Raw genomic sequence first — 14,533 nt, 5'->3', positions numbered from 1 at the left:
TGGAAACCAGGTCTAGAGGAGATGTTTTCTTGCTGCAAGCAAGACGAGAATCCTCATTGCCCAGACTCCCTCTCACTGTACCCACTTCCCCTGGCTGGGTTTGCACATACTTCCATGGCCTCAAGATATCACCTGTTTGTCAGAGATGTAGACACAAGGAACCTTCTCTTCTTAGAGAAGTTACCTCTTGTGAAGGGGTGGATATGAAAAGCACAAGCCAGGACTTCCTGACAACAAAATATTAAGCACTGGCACTTTCCAGGAGCAGCAGATCTTCCTTCCACAGGAGGCAGGTGATGAAGAGCCCAGTGCAGGTGAGACAGATACTTGCAGAGGACTGAGAAGAACCAGGCACATTGTTTAGGAGCACAAAGGATCCAAACACACAGAAGGAAAAGCTGATACCCCAGAAAGAAGAGGCAGAGTTAATCCCTCTGCAGGGCTCCCAGCCATTCCATGGTCCATTGGGATTGGAGGGAAATGGCTGCCCTGGATCACACAGCAGACACTCATCACGCCAGAAGTCCGCAGCAGTTCCCCAAGTCACAAGGGCCACAGCTTTTAAAAAATAAAGCAGCACTGAACTATAGCATCAAATGAAACAAATCCCACATAGAGAGGACATAAGTCTCGGGCTGTAAGAAACCCTGAAGAAGCACTGGAGAGGGAATGTATGGCTGAAAAGGGTCCAGACCTACCCAAGGGCACAGGAAAGTTGACAAGAGGACACAAACCATGAACTGTACTTCAGCACAGCCAGAGGGAAGTTTAATATCCCAGGTCACTGGGAATGTACCACAGACACAGCATCCTCAGTAGTACATAAAGCAGCTTGAAAAACAAGTCTCTAGTGTTTCCAGAGGAGCTCACCAACTCTCACTTCGCTGTGTTTCTTCCCACTAAACCTCCAAATACTTCACAGCTGTTCTTGCCCCATCCCAACACACACACTGTCCTGGCACATACAGGCTGCTCCATCCCACATCCAACTTCAGTGTCTCTGGGCCCCGTGACTGAAGAGACTCATTTCTACTGCCCCAAGCCTGAACTCCAGGGCAGCACAGGCTTTTTGGCCTGTGTCCAGATGCCATGGGCTTGCTCCAAAGTTTTCGGCAAGAACAGAACATTTTAGCCTTTGGGAAGTTCAGTCTGCCATTTGAGAAGGAAGGCAGAAGTGCCTCTGGCATGGGTGCAGCTGCAGGCCTGACCTGGGGGAGGCAGGAAGGGGGTGCTGTCTGGCTGGAAAGCAGAAGTGAATATAAGCCCAAACGATGCTGACTGGGGTGAGAAGCAACAACTTCAGGGCTCCTCACATCCTCCTAAAGCTCCTCCTGAGCACCCCAGGTGACGAGGCACCTGCAGGGTGATGAAGCTGCCAGGTGGTGCTGGCAGCCAAGCTGAGCTGCAGGAGGCACGGGCATGACCCAGGCTCCAGGCTGGCAGCCAGCCATGCTCTCCCAGGGTACCCTCAGTGAGACATTCTCCAAACTGGGTGTAGGTGCCCATAAATGAGATACTAAACAGGACAACGGCTGCTCTCATTCCCATTAGAATAGTGAAACAGATCCCACCTGGCTCACACTGGTGTCCCTGAGTGCTATGTGCCAGTCATGCTCCTGCTATAAGGAGACTTCTGCTGAGTCCTTTGAAAGATTGAAAAAAAAAATTATTGCAAATCCAGGCAGCACAGTTGAAACAACAGAGACAATTGAATAGATTCATGCTGGATTGCCACAAGGCACTCATCCACTCGGGGGAAGCTATCTACTTCAACAAGTTTCTAGAATAAAACAAACCAACAAAACCCTCTGAAGTTTCCAGAAGCAACAATGCAAACAGCAACCCTCGCTCGCTCGGAGCGATCCCCAGCTTCAGCAGGGACCATCAGGGAAAGGCTGGCAGAGCCTAAGCAATTGAACTAACTGTAGAATAGAAATGCTTTGAAGGTCCTTACCATAAAGCTGTCACTCACAGGCAGTGCCATGTCCAAGCACATTCTGAGAACAATTCCACATTTTCATTTTGCAGTGAAGAACTGGTCAAATTTGAAAAGGAACAAGGACTCCACTTCCCAGCCAGTGCTGTTCTGACAGCATGAAATGGCAGAAAGCTGAGCTCCAGAGAATACCCCAGTGCAATTCTGGGCTTAAGTTCAGCTACAAGACTTTGCCCCCGAGCAGATAAGTTGTGAGCCATGTCTACCTCTGTCCCTGCTGCAGGCACAGGATCCTCTGAAGCGGGGAGGAGCTGACAGTGGTCAGCAGCCTCAGCAAGAGTCACCAGATTTGGCTCTTGCTCCATCTCAGACAGAGGTACCCAATATGTCGCCTGTACTTTGTTATCAGAACATTCCCACCTATCTTATTTCTAGCAAACCCCATTCCCAAGGCTTAGGAAAACCATAATCCTAACTGCCATCCTTCCTGTCAATGCTGGGCCTTTCTCTGCAGTAGGATCAGACCCACACCCGTGCAAGAGACAGCGCAGTGTTTCTGTCCCCCAGGAAAATAAATGTTGGCAAAAGCAGAACTCTGTCCTGCGTGGCCAGGCCAGCCGACCATCCTGGGTGTGCAGTGCCTGAGATCAGCTGTATCTCACAGCTGCTGAGCAAACACTCCACCTAGAAGTGAAGCAATAGGATCCACGAGGGAAGGGAGATCAGGAATGCTCTCCATCAGAGACTAAAGGGAATAAAGCGCCTAAAAAGCTCACAACATAAAAGGAAACCTCTGAGGCCAGAAACTTGATACATGTTGAAACAGAATATACTGACACATAACTCTCTTGGGATAGGTCCTGGGGCAGGCTTCTCCCTCTTGAAGAAGAAATTTGAGGGCATCTCCCAACTGAGAAAGAGCAATACAAAGTAATAAGTAACAACAAAGGCCTTACCGCTGTTAAAAGCGGGAACTGTCAGATTAGTTCTGCTGGTGCTCTGTCCCACTAAAGTCACCTCTGTCTGGAAAGGCCCAGGCTGCTCCCAGACCCACCACACACAGATCACTGCACAAGGACATTGCAAAACACACCCCGTGAAAACCATCCCCACCCCACTGGGAAGAGGCTCCTCCAGCTCCGAGGCAAACCAGGTATGTCAGAGCGACCAGAGGCTGCACATCAAACCTCAGCATGTGTGTCAGAATCTCTCAGAAGCCCAGGACTGACTAACCTAGAGAGAAAGAAAAGAAAGTTGGAAGGAAATAGGTAAGGGGGAATGTATGCAACGCAAAGAGGACTCCAAGAGCTCAGGCTTTGGTACAAGGGTGGCCCAGTACCAGCACAGGCCTCTGGCAGGAACACAGGCTCATTTCAAACAGGATTCAGCCACTGAACATGTCTCAGATTCATTTCAGCTCACATTCCCAGAAAAGAGCTGGTTTCCCGGAGCTGTGCCAGCACATCCAGCAGCACAGTGCACTGCTGCTGCCGGAGCCTCCCAGTCAATCCCCTCTCTGAGGCTCTGGCTGCAAAGCCAAAACACCTTGCACCAGGGCAGTTTCCTTCCAGGCAGAAATTCACCATCTCAAGGGAAAGCATCCACCTTTCCTTGGATTTGGCTCTGGGCTGCAAGGTGCGGATGCAGTTGTACTCATTGCTTTGGACAGAACAGGGACCAAATCACGCTGGAAAGTAGGCCTCAGCAGGCATTTGCTATTTATAAGCTAATCATCTGATCTCTCAGGAGGGAAATCCTACCCTTTGGGGCTGTTGGGAGTGTGTGGAACTGCGGGAATGTCAGGGAGGAACAGGAGGGAAGTGATTACACCGGCCCAGAGCGTGCTCCAAGTGACCAGACAAAATTCCTCCCTGCTCCATCACAGCCCCAGCACCCTCCTGAAGAACAGGCAGTGATTATGAGCAGGGATTAAACTGTTACACTAATTTGCTAAGAGCAAAGTAATTTTTTAAATAGCTCTCATCTCCATTCATCATTATCTAAAAAGGGCCCTGATCTAGTTCTGCAAAGAGCGACAAGTCTCACAGTAAGAGACTACTAGAAATCCAAAAACACATGGGGAAACTGGCTGGCTGGAGCTGCCTTGGAAGGGGAAAGGTATGAGCTTTCATAACTCTTTGATAATTATTAATTCCTTGTGGGAGCATGTCCTGGAAAGTTGAGTATGATGTGCAAGTATGCAACACTGATTTCTTTCCTCCTGTTCACATTTCTCTCTCATAAAAATAAGCTGGGTTAGATGACACTGCTGGATTTTCCTGTGAAACAATGCTCAGTCATTTCCAACACCACTGCACACACTCAGGGCAACCACCCACACCCCAAAACAATCTCAGTTCTCTCTACCCTCCTTTTTCCTCACCTACCAAAGTATTACTGAGAACAACCCTCTCCCTCCACCGACAGCAGCCTCTGAAACAAACTAGAGACAGCAAAGAGGGATGGAAATAGCTCTGTCTCAAACAGCACAGACTAAAAGAACATCTCTTGGAGGAGAAGGCCCAATTCCTAGAGCAATCCTCACCAACAGGGCAGACTAGAGTCACCCAGGCCTGGCACCTGCCTCCAGGTGAGCAGAGCTCAGCGAGACACAGCCACCAGGCTGAGGAAAGGCTGCTCACATCATCCCTGTGCTCCCCAGTACTGGCACAAGGGAGACTTTGAGAAGCCCCATGTAAACAAAAAACAAAAGCAGGCCAGTGCATATTTGGCAGATTGAGATCACAACAAAAAGCCGGCACAGCAGCATTCTCCAAAGTCTCTGTGGCAAGATCTGCCCCTAAAGCTTCCCTTGATTTTGGGTTTTGGGTTTCGTTTTTTTCCTTTTAGCTTGTTACAACCAAATCTGATGGGTAAATGACACTTTTGTTGAGACAGATGGGCTGGACCCTGCCACAAAACCCACAGCAGTGACACCTGTGAGGAAATGTCCCAGTCGAGGCTCTCTCAAAAAATTAAATAGCTGTCACAACCAGACAAACAGATTCCTGAGAATGCAGCAAAGAAAAGGGGAACTCAGATGTTCCTAGAAATTTATAAGTGAAACATTTAAATTTATTTCCCAGTTTACTTAGATGTCCATCTTCCAGCAAACTCCCTTAAAGACACCGCAGCCACCTCACAGACCCCCAAGCAGAGCAGACCCCAAACTCCTGGGACTGTGAGCCCAGCTGCTTTTATTAAAAAAAAGAAAAACATGGAGCCTCCATGTAAAAGCTGGCAGCCAATACAAAGTCATCATGACTTAGGGAAGTTAGTTCTCATGCTTGCATCTCTATCACCTAAAGATATACATTTTGGATTCCATGTACACATACCCTGACCAGCCAGACTGAATTCCCAGTCTCCAGCCTCTGTTCTCCACAAGCAGATGCAGACTGGTCAGATCTTCTCTCAAGTTCTTGCTGGAGAATGCAGATGGAGCTCTCTCAGCATTACATAGCAGCTTTTTTCACCTTTATTCCCACCTCATACATGTCCAAACTCTGCCCAGCTTTCCACCAGCTTTGAACTACACACAAACACCAAACCTGAGCACAGCAGCTTTTGCACCAGCTTTTTTGTGGGAGCTGAGTTAACACTCCCTCTCCTCCTCCTCCTCAGTGAGGTACCAAAGACCACCTCCAGCCTAGCTCCCTGTGTTCAACACATTCATGAACCCAGGCAAAAATTCCTGTTTCCCAGGACAGAACCCACTTCTCCCTCCCTTGTTTCTCTGCTCCCATTTCAGACTCTTCCTGAAGAGTCTACTTCTTTGCTTTCTCTGGTAAAACATATGTGGTCTCCCCGAAGTCCAGTGCCAAACTAACCAGGCCAAAGTGTCATATTCTCATTTCCCCTTTTTTACTCAGCACCCTGAGTTGCTCATGCAGTTTCTCAGCTTTTACCTGTCAGCTTCCTTCAAGTCATTGCCAAAATCACCATCAGGATCTTTATGGGACAGTTAACACAACATGCTCAATAATGTTCTAGGACCCCCGTTTTAACATTAATTATTTTGAGTTCATTCCACTTCAGTTAATTCAGCAGAAAACCCCAAAGGCATCACATCAGCTGCTTTGGTGCTTTAGGGAAAGCAATGTATACAATACAGTTAGCTGAGGAGGTTCTAAATAAATGTCAAACCTGCATCACCATCTCCACACCAAACTTCAGCCAGCCACAGTTCCAAACCAGCACGGAACCAGCTCCTACCCAACACGGAGGGGAGGCACCTGCTCCAAACACAGCCGTGTGTGGCCTCCAGGGGGGCACCGAGCAAACCCCACCGCATACGAAAAAGAACCAGCTCCGTGCCGCCACTCCGGATCTCTGCGGCACAAGAATCTCCCACCCGCCAGGCACTTCCAGGCGGGATCTGCACGGCCCCAGCGCGGGTGGACAGGAGAGGCGGGCGAGCCGCCCTCAGCCTCGGCCCGGGGAAGGGCTCAGGCCCCGTGGCAGGGCCGGAGCGGGCAGGGCCGGCCCCAGCGGGAGCTCCGCACCCCGTTCCTCGGTCTGACTGTGACCCCGCCTCCGCCCGCCGGCGACACCACGGAACCTCCGGTGCAGTCCGGCCCGCAGGGCCGCCGCCGCCGCCTCAGCGCTGCTGCCACCGGGCGGTGCCGCCCCTCACGGACAGGCCCCGGGGAGGCCGCGCTCACCGGGCGGCGGGGAGAAGGAGCGGAGCCGCGGCGGGCGGCGGCCGGAGGAGCGGCGCTGGGCGCCAGGGCGGCGGCAGAGGAGCGGGGGCGGAGAGTCCCGGGCAGCCCCGGCCTCACCTGTCCCGGCGGGTCCCGCCCGGCTCCGGCCGCGCCGCTCCCGCCTCTGCCGCGTGCAGCTCCCGCCCGGCCCCCCCCGCCGGCCCGCGCGCCCCGACCAATCAGCGCCAGGCACCGCCGGCGCCACCGACCAATCAGCAGAAAGAACGCGTCCCCGCCCAGCGCCACCGGCCGCCAGGCCGCGCCTACCCACCCTCCCGCCAGGCCTATCCCGTGACACGAGAGGGGGCGGTGCCCGCCGCCCGACGACCAATGAGAAATCACAGCGCGTCCCGCCGCAGCCAATCGGCGGCCGCATGGCGCCGCTCCTCAGACAGGGCGGGCGGGCGGCGAGAATGGGGGTGGCTGGGCCGTCCCGTCACGTGATCGCCCGCTGTCGGGAGCCCCCGAGGGCTCCCGGAGCCTGTCGGAGCCCTCAGTTCCTCGGTGCCAGGCAGCGCCCAGGGAACAGCCCCGGGGCATCGGTGCGGCGCGGCCGCCTCCGGTGCCTCGGCCGGTACAGGGTGGCGCGGGGTCGCTGCCTCCGGGCCAGGCCTCGCGTTCTACGGAAGCCCCCTGAATGGTCAAGAGATCGTGAGGCCGCCCCGCTCAGCCTCGGGCAGCTGCTGCTTCTCTCGGCCTGGATGTGCCTCCCCCGGGGCTGGATGGCCTCTGCCCCTCGCCTCGTCCCTGCGTTTCCCGATCCGTTTGCCGTTACTTGTGCCGTTCACATCCCCAGCCTGCCTGCGGGCCAGCCCCACTCATGTAGTCAGGGGGCAATCTCAGGCTTCCTCACAGCCTGGATTTTACCTTCCAGGATCCTGCGGGCTGCATCACAGAGTAGCTGAAACTGGAAGGGCCCTGGGGAGATCACCCAGTCCAACCCCGCTGCCGAGGCAGAGTCACCCAGAGCAGGTGACAGGAATGCGTCTGGGTGCATTTGGAATGTCTCCAGAGAGGGAGACCCCACGGCCTCTCTGGGCAGCTGTTCCAGTGCTCCCAGCTGCCAGCACCAGGTGCTGCTGCCGGAGGCGGTGTCTCTCTGCAGCCTCTGGAAAGGATGAGCTGAGGCCAGCCCCAGACGGGTCTGGAGGGTTTGGGGATGTGGACAAAGGGGTGTTGGTCCTCGACAGAGGACAACCATCCCTGTCTGGTGCCAGCTGTGAGTGGAGCTGTCCCGGGCCTGCCTCTGGGCGGTGCAGAGGCACCTCTACCTCCTTGGCCCACAGATGTTGAATCTTTGCAAATGCATTGCTTTGGACAATTTCCCTGGGAAAAATGTGTGGGAAAATAGGGAGGTGAGTGATGGCAGGAAAAGCCTCTGGGCTGGAAAATGAAGGAGGGAGCAGCACCCTGGGTTGGCAATAGAGCAGGGGGAGCAGGTAGAGAGGTGATAGGAAAAATGCAGCACCTGGAGGGAGCTAGGTGGTGGGGCAGCTGGAGCTATGGTGTGGGGCCATCCTGAAGAGGAGCTGCTCCAGAATGTGCAGAAAGAATTTGTGGAGCATGTAAGAAACCCACTGATCTCTGGGATGCTGGACAATCTGCTGACCCAAGGGGTTCTGAGCCTCAGTCAGGTGGAAGAGGTTCAGGATCAATGCAAGATGCATGTGGATAAGGCTTGGCTCTTCAAACACTGTGCTTCAGAAAGGGCACCAAGGCCAGCCAGATCTTCAGGGACAGCCTCAGGATGGTGGAGCAGCTGGGTCTGAGCTGACTCAGGTGAGAGATGAAGGGCTGTGGTCGGCTCCTGGCCAGAGCCTCCAGTGGGATGCTGGAACAGCCCTGGGGAGCGTCTGAGGCTCAAGGGCAAGGGGCACAGTTGGGTATCACTGCCCTGAGACCCCCTTGCCACCCTGTGATGACGGAGCTCTTGGGGGTGGCTGCCCCCTCTGGGCCTGAACAGGAGCCCCCAAGGGGCCCTGCCCTGCATCACCCCTCTTGCTGCAGACACTTCCCAGTGTAACTGAGGGGCTTTCTGCTTGCAGGGCCCTCTGCTGTGCCACTGGCCTTTCCTAACACTGAGGTGCCCCCTTAGCCCCCGTTGGCATCCAGGGCCAGCACTGGATCCAGCAGTACTCCCTGAGTGAGTTCTGCGACATCAGGGACAGAAGGAGCCCACATGCTGTGGGCAGAGTAGATGAGAGGAGGGCTGGAGCATAGCCCAGCCCCCCTGATGGAGCAGGCATGGGCTGAGGGGAGCCAGGGGTCTGCCGACCAAGGAGCAGGGCAGGAGATCACAGAATAAACTAGATTGGAAAAGACCTTTGAGGTCATTGATTCCAGCCTTTCCTGCAGGGAACCCCACTACCGGGGTGCGCGGCTGTTCAGGACGCCCGCACATCCCTCCAGCAGCACCAGGGCCAGAGCTTTGTGACCGCCCTCCCTGGCGCCTCCCTGGAGGCGGGGCTCCCGCCCCCACCCCTCCCCGGCTCTGCCTGCGCTCCTTCTTCTGCCAATTTTATCTCCCCCGCGAACCACTGCGGTGGAAATTGGCTTCTCCTGCTGGGTCTCAGATGGCTCCAGGCCATCATGGCTGCTGGGAGAACAGGAAAGCAGAGGCTTGAAGAAAGCATTCACATCACTTGTGTCTTCCCTAGGATGCCCTGTCCTTTTTCCGTGCTGTTGGCCAGATGGGCCAAATAGAATGACCTTGGAGAAGGTGTCCCAGTGTCCTGGTCTGGCACCCAGCATTAATCACTGTTACAGTGAGGGATGACAGTGAAGTCACACTGGACATCTTCTGTCACCCCAGATCCCATGTCCCGCATGTCATCAACAGGCTCTATTTCTACCCAATGCCTGATAGAGCAGTTTTGAAGCCATGCCTGCAACAGCCACGTAGAGGTCTTCCTAAAGGTGGCGTTTGTGGTTCACTGCAGTTGTGCCAAGGATCAGACATCCTGCTTGGAGCAGAGCTCAGGCCAGGACAGGTCTTTTCTTGGCAGGCTCCTTGGGAGCAGGCTGTCAAAAAGGGCTCTGGTTTTGCCTGGGGAGTCAGCTGGATCTCTGGAGGCATCAGCAGCCTGACACTTGGCAGGCACAGAGCCCAGTGAGTTTGTGCAGCCCATGGCATCCCTCGTGCCACCAGACAGATGCCTGGACATGCCCCTGGGACATCTCTTGAATCTCCTGTACCCTTCCCATGCAGGAACAGAGCTGCTCTCATTTCTCCCTGCTGTCTCTCTCACCCCAGGTCCAACAATGCTTCCCTGTGCTCTCTCAGCAGATGCCATCACAAGGATGGACTACAATGTAGCTCTACCTCTAGAAAGCTCTACCTCTCCTCAGGCCACTGATCTCCTGCCATGGTGAGACTCTTCACCTTGCACGTTGTAGCTGCCTTTTGTCTGTGCCCCAAACCTGGTACCTGGCCAGCAGGAAGGAGTGGGGAGAAATCCCCCACAGATCCTGGGCTCCAGAGCTTGTGGCTTAGTCCAAAGGTCTTGTGTGCTGATAGCTGAGGCCAGACCCCACCTCCAGCTGGCTGGTGGTACCCAAGGAATTCATTTCAGTAGCTTGTGACTCTGGAGCTTATTGGTCTGATATTCTTCACAGGAAAAAAGTAATACACAGAGAGCAAAAGTGTTTGAATTGAGGTTGATAGAGTAGAAAACTCAAGGCCAATGCAGCCCAGCTCCGGAGAGGAGAGGAGAGGGAGAGGGAGAGGGAGAGGGAGAGGGAGAGGGAGAGGGAGAGGGACAGCTCTGCAGAAACACAGCAAATCTCCAAAGCAGTCCCTGGTGTCCGCTCTGCTAGGCAACTACAGCCAGACCTGGAATAAAGCATCCTCAGTTTTCTGCCCTCCCTCCCTTTTGGGGCCTCCAAACAACCCCAAATTAAGCAGACTCATCCCAGGGAGCAGCAGACACCTGGCTCTGGAGCAGCAAAAGCAGAGATGCAGTCTCTCTACTATCCACACACACAGTGTGTCCCCAGTTGTTACAGAGATGATTTGTCACCCCCATGGTCACTTCTGCCCTGTCCCTGGCTTTACCAGTTGTCCAATAAAGGGATTTTTGCAGCAGACACCCTGCTCCTCTGCCTCCAGCCTGTGGTGGGTGGGTGTTATGCTGCCTCAGGGGGATGCACAGCAGGTGGGAGGGGAGAAATTGTTGGGAGCTAAGGGATGAAGCCACCCTGCCTTTGGGACAGCCTGGGCAAACATGCTCCTTGCTCAGGAGGCAGATTCCCTCACTCCCCAATCCTCACACTCCCCCAGGCATAGAGCAAAATTGCAATTTCCACTGGAAACCAAGAAAGATCCTCAAACCTGTGTCTCACATGCACTGCTCCCACAGCTTGTCACATTAGGGCCCAGTCTAGCTGTCAACTCCCACCAGCTTCCCTGCTGCCAACTGAGAACCCCCTCCTCTGCCCCCCACACATGCCCTGCCCACCATGGTCACATCCAACCCCTGTTCTGCCTTGGCATGGATTCAGCTTTATTGCACATTCTGCAAAGTCACAGCCAGATCCATGGAAGGGTCTGGCAGCAGGAAAACAAGAGGGCTCTCCTGCCCCCTCCGTGTGCCTGGCACCCCTGTGCAGCCAGGACAGTGTCCTGAGCCAGTGGCACCCCATCTCCCTGAGAGGTGGCAGGAGATCTCACAGGATGCAGGTGCCTCTCTGCTCTGGCTGCAGGAGAATCAGGATGGGAGAAGGTCTTGCAGGCAGGATCAGACTGCAGTGAGGGCAGCCAGTCCCAGCTGAGCCCATTCTCAGAGCCCGAGTCCTGCATCACTGTCCAGAGCTCCTCAGGACCCACATGGTCCTTGCACAAACCCTGGTCCCCAGTGCTACAGCTGTGGCAGGAAATTGAGGACAGCAGTGATGAATTCTTCAAATTTATCCTGATGGACTATGTGGCCTGCACCTTTAATGTACTGGATCTCTGCCTTGGGGAAGAGACGTTGGATCTCTGGGTAGTCTCTGGAGCTGCAGGACAAGGGAACATGCCATGATAAGAGGTCCCTCCTGGTGTCTTCCCTCACCCTCCCCAAGCAGAGGATGATCCCAGATATGACTCCTTTCCTGCTGGGAAAGCCCAGGGGGGGCCCAGGTTCCCCCTCGCTCCAGTGTGTCGGTGTCACTGGCTGCTGGAGGAACAGCCCTTGCTCAGGACCTTCCTCATCCCAGGGGCTCCTCCCACTCTTGGCAGCTGCAAAGAGCACAAAAGGTCAAACCACAGACCTGGAACCACTTCTATCCAGTCTCACCTGATATAGGGCGAGTCGGACCCTCCCAAGAAAAGTGCAGGACCAGGATATGGCTTTTGGAACACAGGGAAGTTCATGATATCTGCCAGGTGCCGGGAAATAGCCTCCAGGTTCACCCGCCACACGTAGCAGCCCTTCACCTCCACCAGGTTGGTGAGGAGGAACTGTCTCAGCTGTGGGAGCTGCCATGGAAGGGGATCATGCACTCTTCAGTAAGAGCAACAAAACAGGATGTCCTGGCACCCTCCATCCTCCCCATCTCTCACGGGATTTCCTACCTTGACCACGGGCTGCAGCTGGTCATCTGCCAGCTGGCGTGCTGCTGAGCGGGACAGCCCTGCTGGGACCTTCACCTCCTTCATGGCCGAGATGTAGGCAGAGAATTCGGACACGGGGGCGGTTGAGCCAGGACCAATGTCTACGGAGATGAGGCGCTCCACCAGGTCTGGCTGGAGACACAAGCAGGGTAGATCAGATGTCAGGATCTTCCAAGATCTCCTCAGTGAGAGTGGGCACAGGGCTCCACTCCCAGTCAGATTCCCTGGAGGCTCTTTGCTCCCTCCTGTCTCAGTAGAGACCTCCATGTGCCCTTCCCAGAGTCGTCCTCAGCACAGATCTCCAAGCTCCCTCACAATCGGTGCTGGAGGGACAGGGCAGAGCATGAGCTGGTGGACATAGATCTGCTCCTGCTCCTGCAGCCTGGCTTACACCACCCACCCCGATATAGACAAGTCCCTGTGGAGCTGGGGGCAAAGCTGGCCCCGCTGAACAGTCTCAGAAGGTTCTATCCCCTTCCTACAGCCCCCCCTGGAACTTCCTGAGCCTGTGACCCCACTCCCAGCCCCGTGCCTGCTGACCCGCTGCAAGGCCAGAGTCATGGCTGTCTTGCCCCCCATGCTGTGTCCCACGAGGATGCACTTGGTGATGCCCAGGCGGCTCAGGAGGTGCTGCACGTCCAGGCTCATCGCTTCATACGTCATCACGGGGCTGTGGGGGCTGCTGCCGTGGTTCCGGGCGTCCACTGTCAGCACCTGCCTGGGCAGGAGCAGCGTGTCACCCCAGGCACTGCCCAACATGACTCCAGACCTCTCCCTGATGCTGCGCCTCCCCCCACGTCCTGGGTCTCACCTTGCCGCTACCACGGCGCGCCAGTGTCTTGGCGACCGTCTGGAAGTTGCTGTGGCTACCAAAGAGCCCGTGGAGCAGGACGAGGGGTGGCCGATCCCTGCGACCTTCCACTTCCACGTGGGTCAGGGGCACTGCACTGCAGGGAGACAGGAATGGGGTAAGGCCAGAGGTGCAGGGGGGAAGTGAGCCTTGCCCTTCTGTCCAGCCCTGATGAGGCACATTTGGAGTGTTGTGTCCAGCCCTGGGCTCCTCAGGAAATGGGAGACATGGAGCTCCTGGAGCGGGGCCAGCTCAGGCTGTGAGGATGAGGAGGGCCTGGAGCATCTCTGTGCCCAGGAAAGGCTGAGGGAGCTGGGGCTGCTCAGCCTGGAGAGGAGCCCCAGCTGAGAGGGGCCCTCAGCCCTGGGTGTCCCTGTGTGCAGGGAGGGGCAGAGCAGGGCCCGGGCTCGGCTCCAGGCCCAGCAGTGGCACCAGAGCCACGGGCAGGGCCTGAGCCCAGAACTGCCCCTGTCCAGGAGGCACAACTTCTGCCCTGGGCAGTGCCAAGCCCTGAGCAGGCTGCCCAGGGAGGGGCTGGAGTCTCCCTCAGCGGGGATCCTGCAGAGCCCTGTGCACACAATGCTGTGCCCTGTGCTCTGGGATGGCCCTGCCTGAGCAGGGAGGTGCCACCAGGGACCCTCTGGGCCCTCTTCCAGCCTAGCCCACTGGGACTCTCAGAGCGCGGCCAGGGCTGGGCCAAGGGCAAGCAGGGAGGGAGGCGTGGCCACAGGGGGCGTGGCCAAACTCGTCCACCAGCCGTGTAGGGCACCTCGGTGCAAGGGGCGTGGTTTGAGGGAGGCGCGGCCAGCTCCCGTGTGGCGGCCACGCCCCTGCTCGCGGGATCCCCCCTGGGGACCCTTCCCGGGACCGCTCCCGCCGCCCCCGTCCCGCCCCGCGCGCGGCCGGGCCCTTACGTGGCCACGGAGCGGGCGGCAGCAGCGACGGGCGGCGGGAGGGGCGGCGGGGCGGGGGCGCCGAGCAGCCGGCGGAGCATCATGGCGGCTGCGGCGGTGGCGCGCGGGCCGTGACGCGATGTGCTCGAGTCGCCCCGCCCCGCTGGCGGCGGGCGCCCCCCCGCGGCAGGACGGCGGCAGCGCGCGCACGGGGAGGGTCACGGCGGGGCCGCCCCGGAGCGGGCAGCGGGCAGGGGTGTTGGGGCTCGGGGAAAGTGAGCCGGGCGGGGCGGCTCCCTGCGGGCGGCGGGGGTTCCGCACGGCCCTTCCGCCCGCTGTCGCCCGTAGGCACAGCGGGACCGGCCGGCTCGGCCCCGCACTCACCACCGCCGGCCTCGCTTTCCCCAGGACCGGCCCCGCGCTCCTGCGGCGGCTCCTGCCCCTTTGTCCCTGGCCGCTGGAGCGTGGCGGCGGGCGGGAGGGAGCGGCCGAACAGGGCGGCCTCGCCCCAGCGCGGCTCCCGGGCGAGGGAAGCGCCTCGCGGCCCCCCCGGCGGCC

At 56.9% G+C, this 14,533-nt stretch overlaps 2 protein-coding genes across 2 annotated transcripts in view; both read right to left on the bottom strand.

Annotated features, from left to right (window-relative positions):
• Nucleotides 1-6,799, bottom strand: part of MTMR4 (myotubularin related protein 4) — a 56,569-nt gene extending 49,770 nt beyond the window's left edge. The window contains exon 1 of the mRNA XM_077188622.1: nucleotides 6,718-6,799. The gene's annotated coding sequence lies outside the window, so the exon portion shown is untranslated. The remainder of the gene's footprint in view (nucleotides 1-6,717) is intronic.
• Nucleotides 6,800-10,222: 3,423 nt separating this feature from the next.
• Nucleotides 10,223-14,144, bottom strand: ABHD11 (abhydrolase domain containing 11). Its single transcript, XM_054647064.2, has 6 exons — nucleotides 13,997-14,144; nucleotides 13,044-13,179; nucleotides 12,773-12,946; nucleotides 12,194-12,364; nucleotides 11,916-12,097; nucleotides 10,223-11,634 (listed from the first exon to the last, which is right to left on the bottom strand). The coding sequence occupies exons 1-6, from the start codon at nucleotides 14,077-14,079 to the stop codon at nucleotides 11,496-11,498; spliced, it is 885 nt and encodes a 294-aa protein (XP_054503039.2). The 5' UTR covers nucleotides 14,080-14,144; the 3' UTR covers nucleotides 10,223-11,495.
• Nucleotides 14,145-14,533: the final 389 nt, after the last annotated feature.

The sequence above is a fragment of the Agelaius phoeniceus genome, chromosome 20 (assembly GCF_051311805.1).
Source record: "Agelaius phoeniceus isolate bAgePho1 chromosome 20, bAgePho1.hap1, whole genome shotgun sequence".
NCBI lineage: Eukaryota > Metazoa > Chordata > Aves > Passeriformes > Icteridae > Agelaius > Agelaius phoeniceus.
The sequence above is the reverse complement of the archived record's forward strand: the minus strand, read 5'-3'. Positions and strand labels throughout refer to the sequence as shown.

Excerpts from the sequence above, each read along its gene's own strand:
- ABHD11 (XM_054647064.2), bottom strand. The coding sequence starts at position 14,079 with ATGATGCTCCGCCGGCTGCTCGGCGCCCCCGCCCCGCCGCCCCTCCCG. Across the intron at positions 13,180-13,996 it reads GCCGCCCGCTCCGTGGCCAC|TGCAGTGCCCCTGACCCACG; the intron begins GTAAGGGCCCGG and ends GTCTCCCTGCAG. Across the intron at positions 11,635-11,915 it reads TCCGACTCGCCCTATATCAG|CTCCAGAGACTACCCAGAGA; the intron begins GTGAGACTGGAT and ends CTTGTCCTGCAG.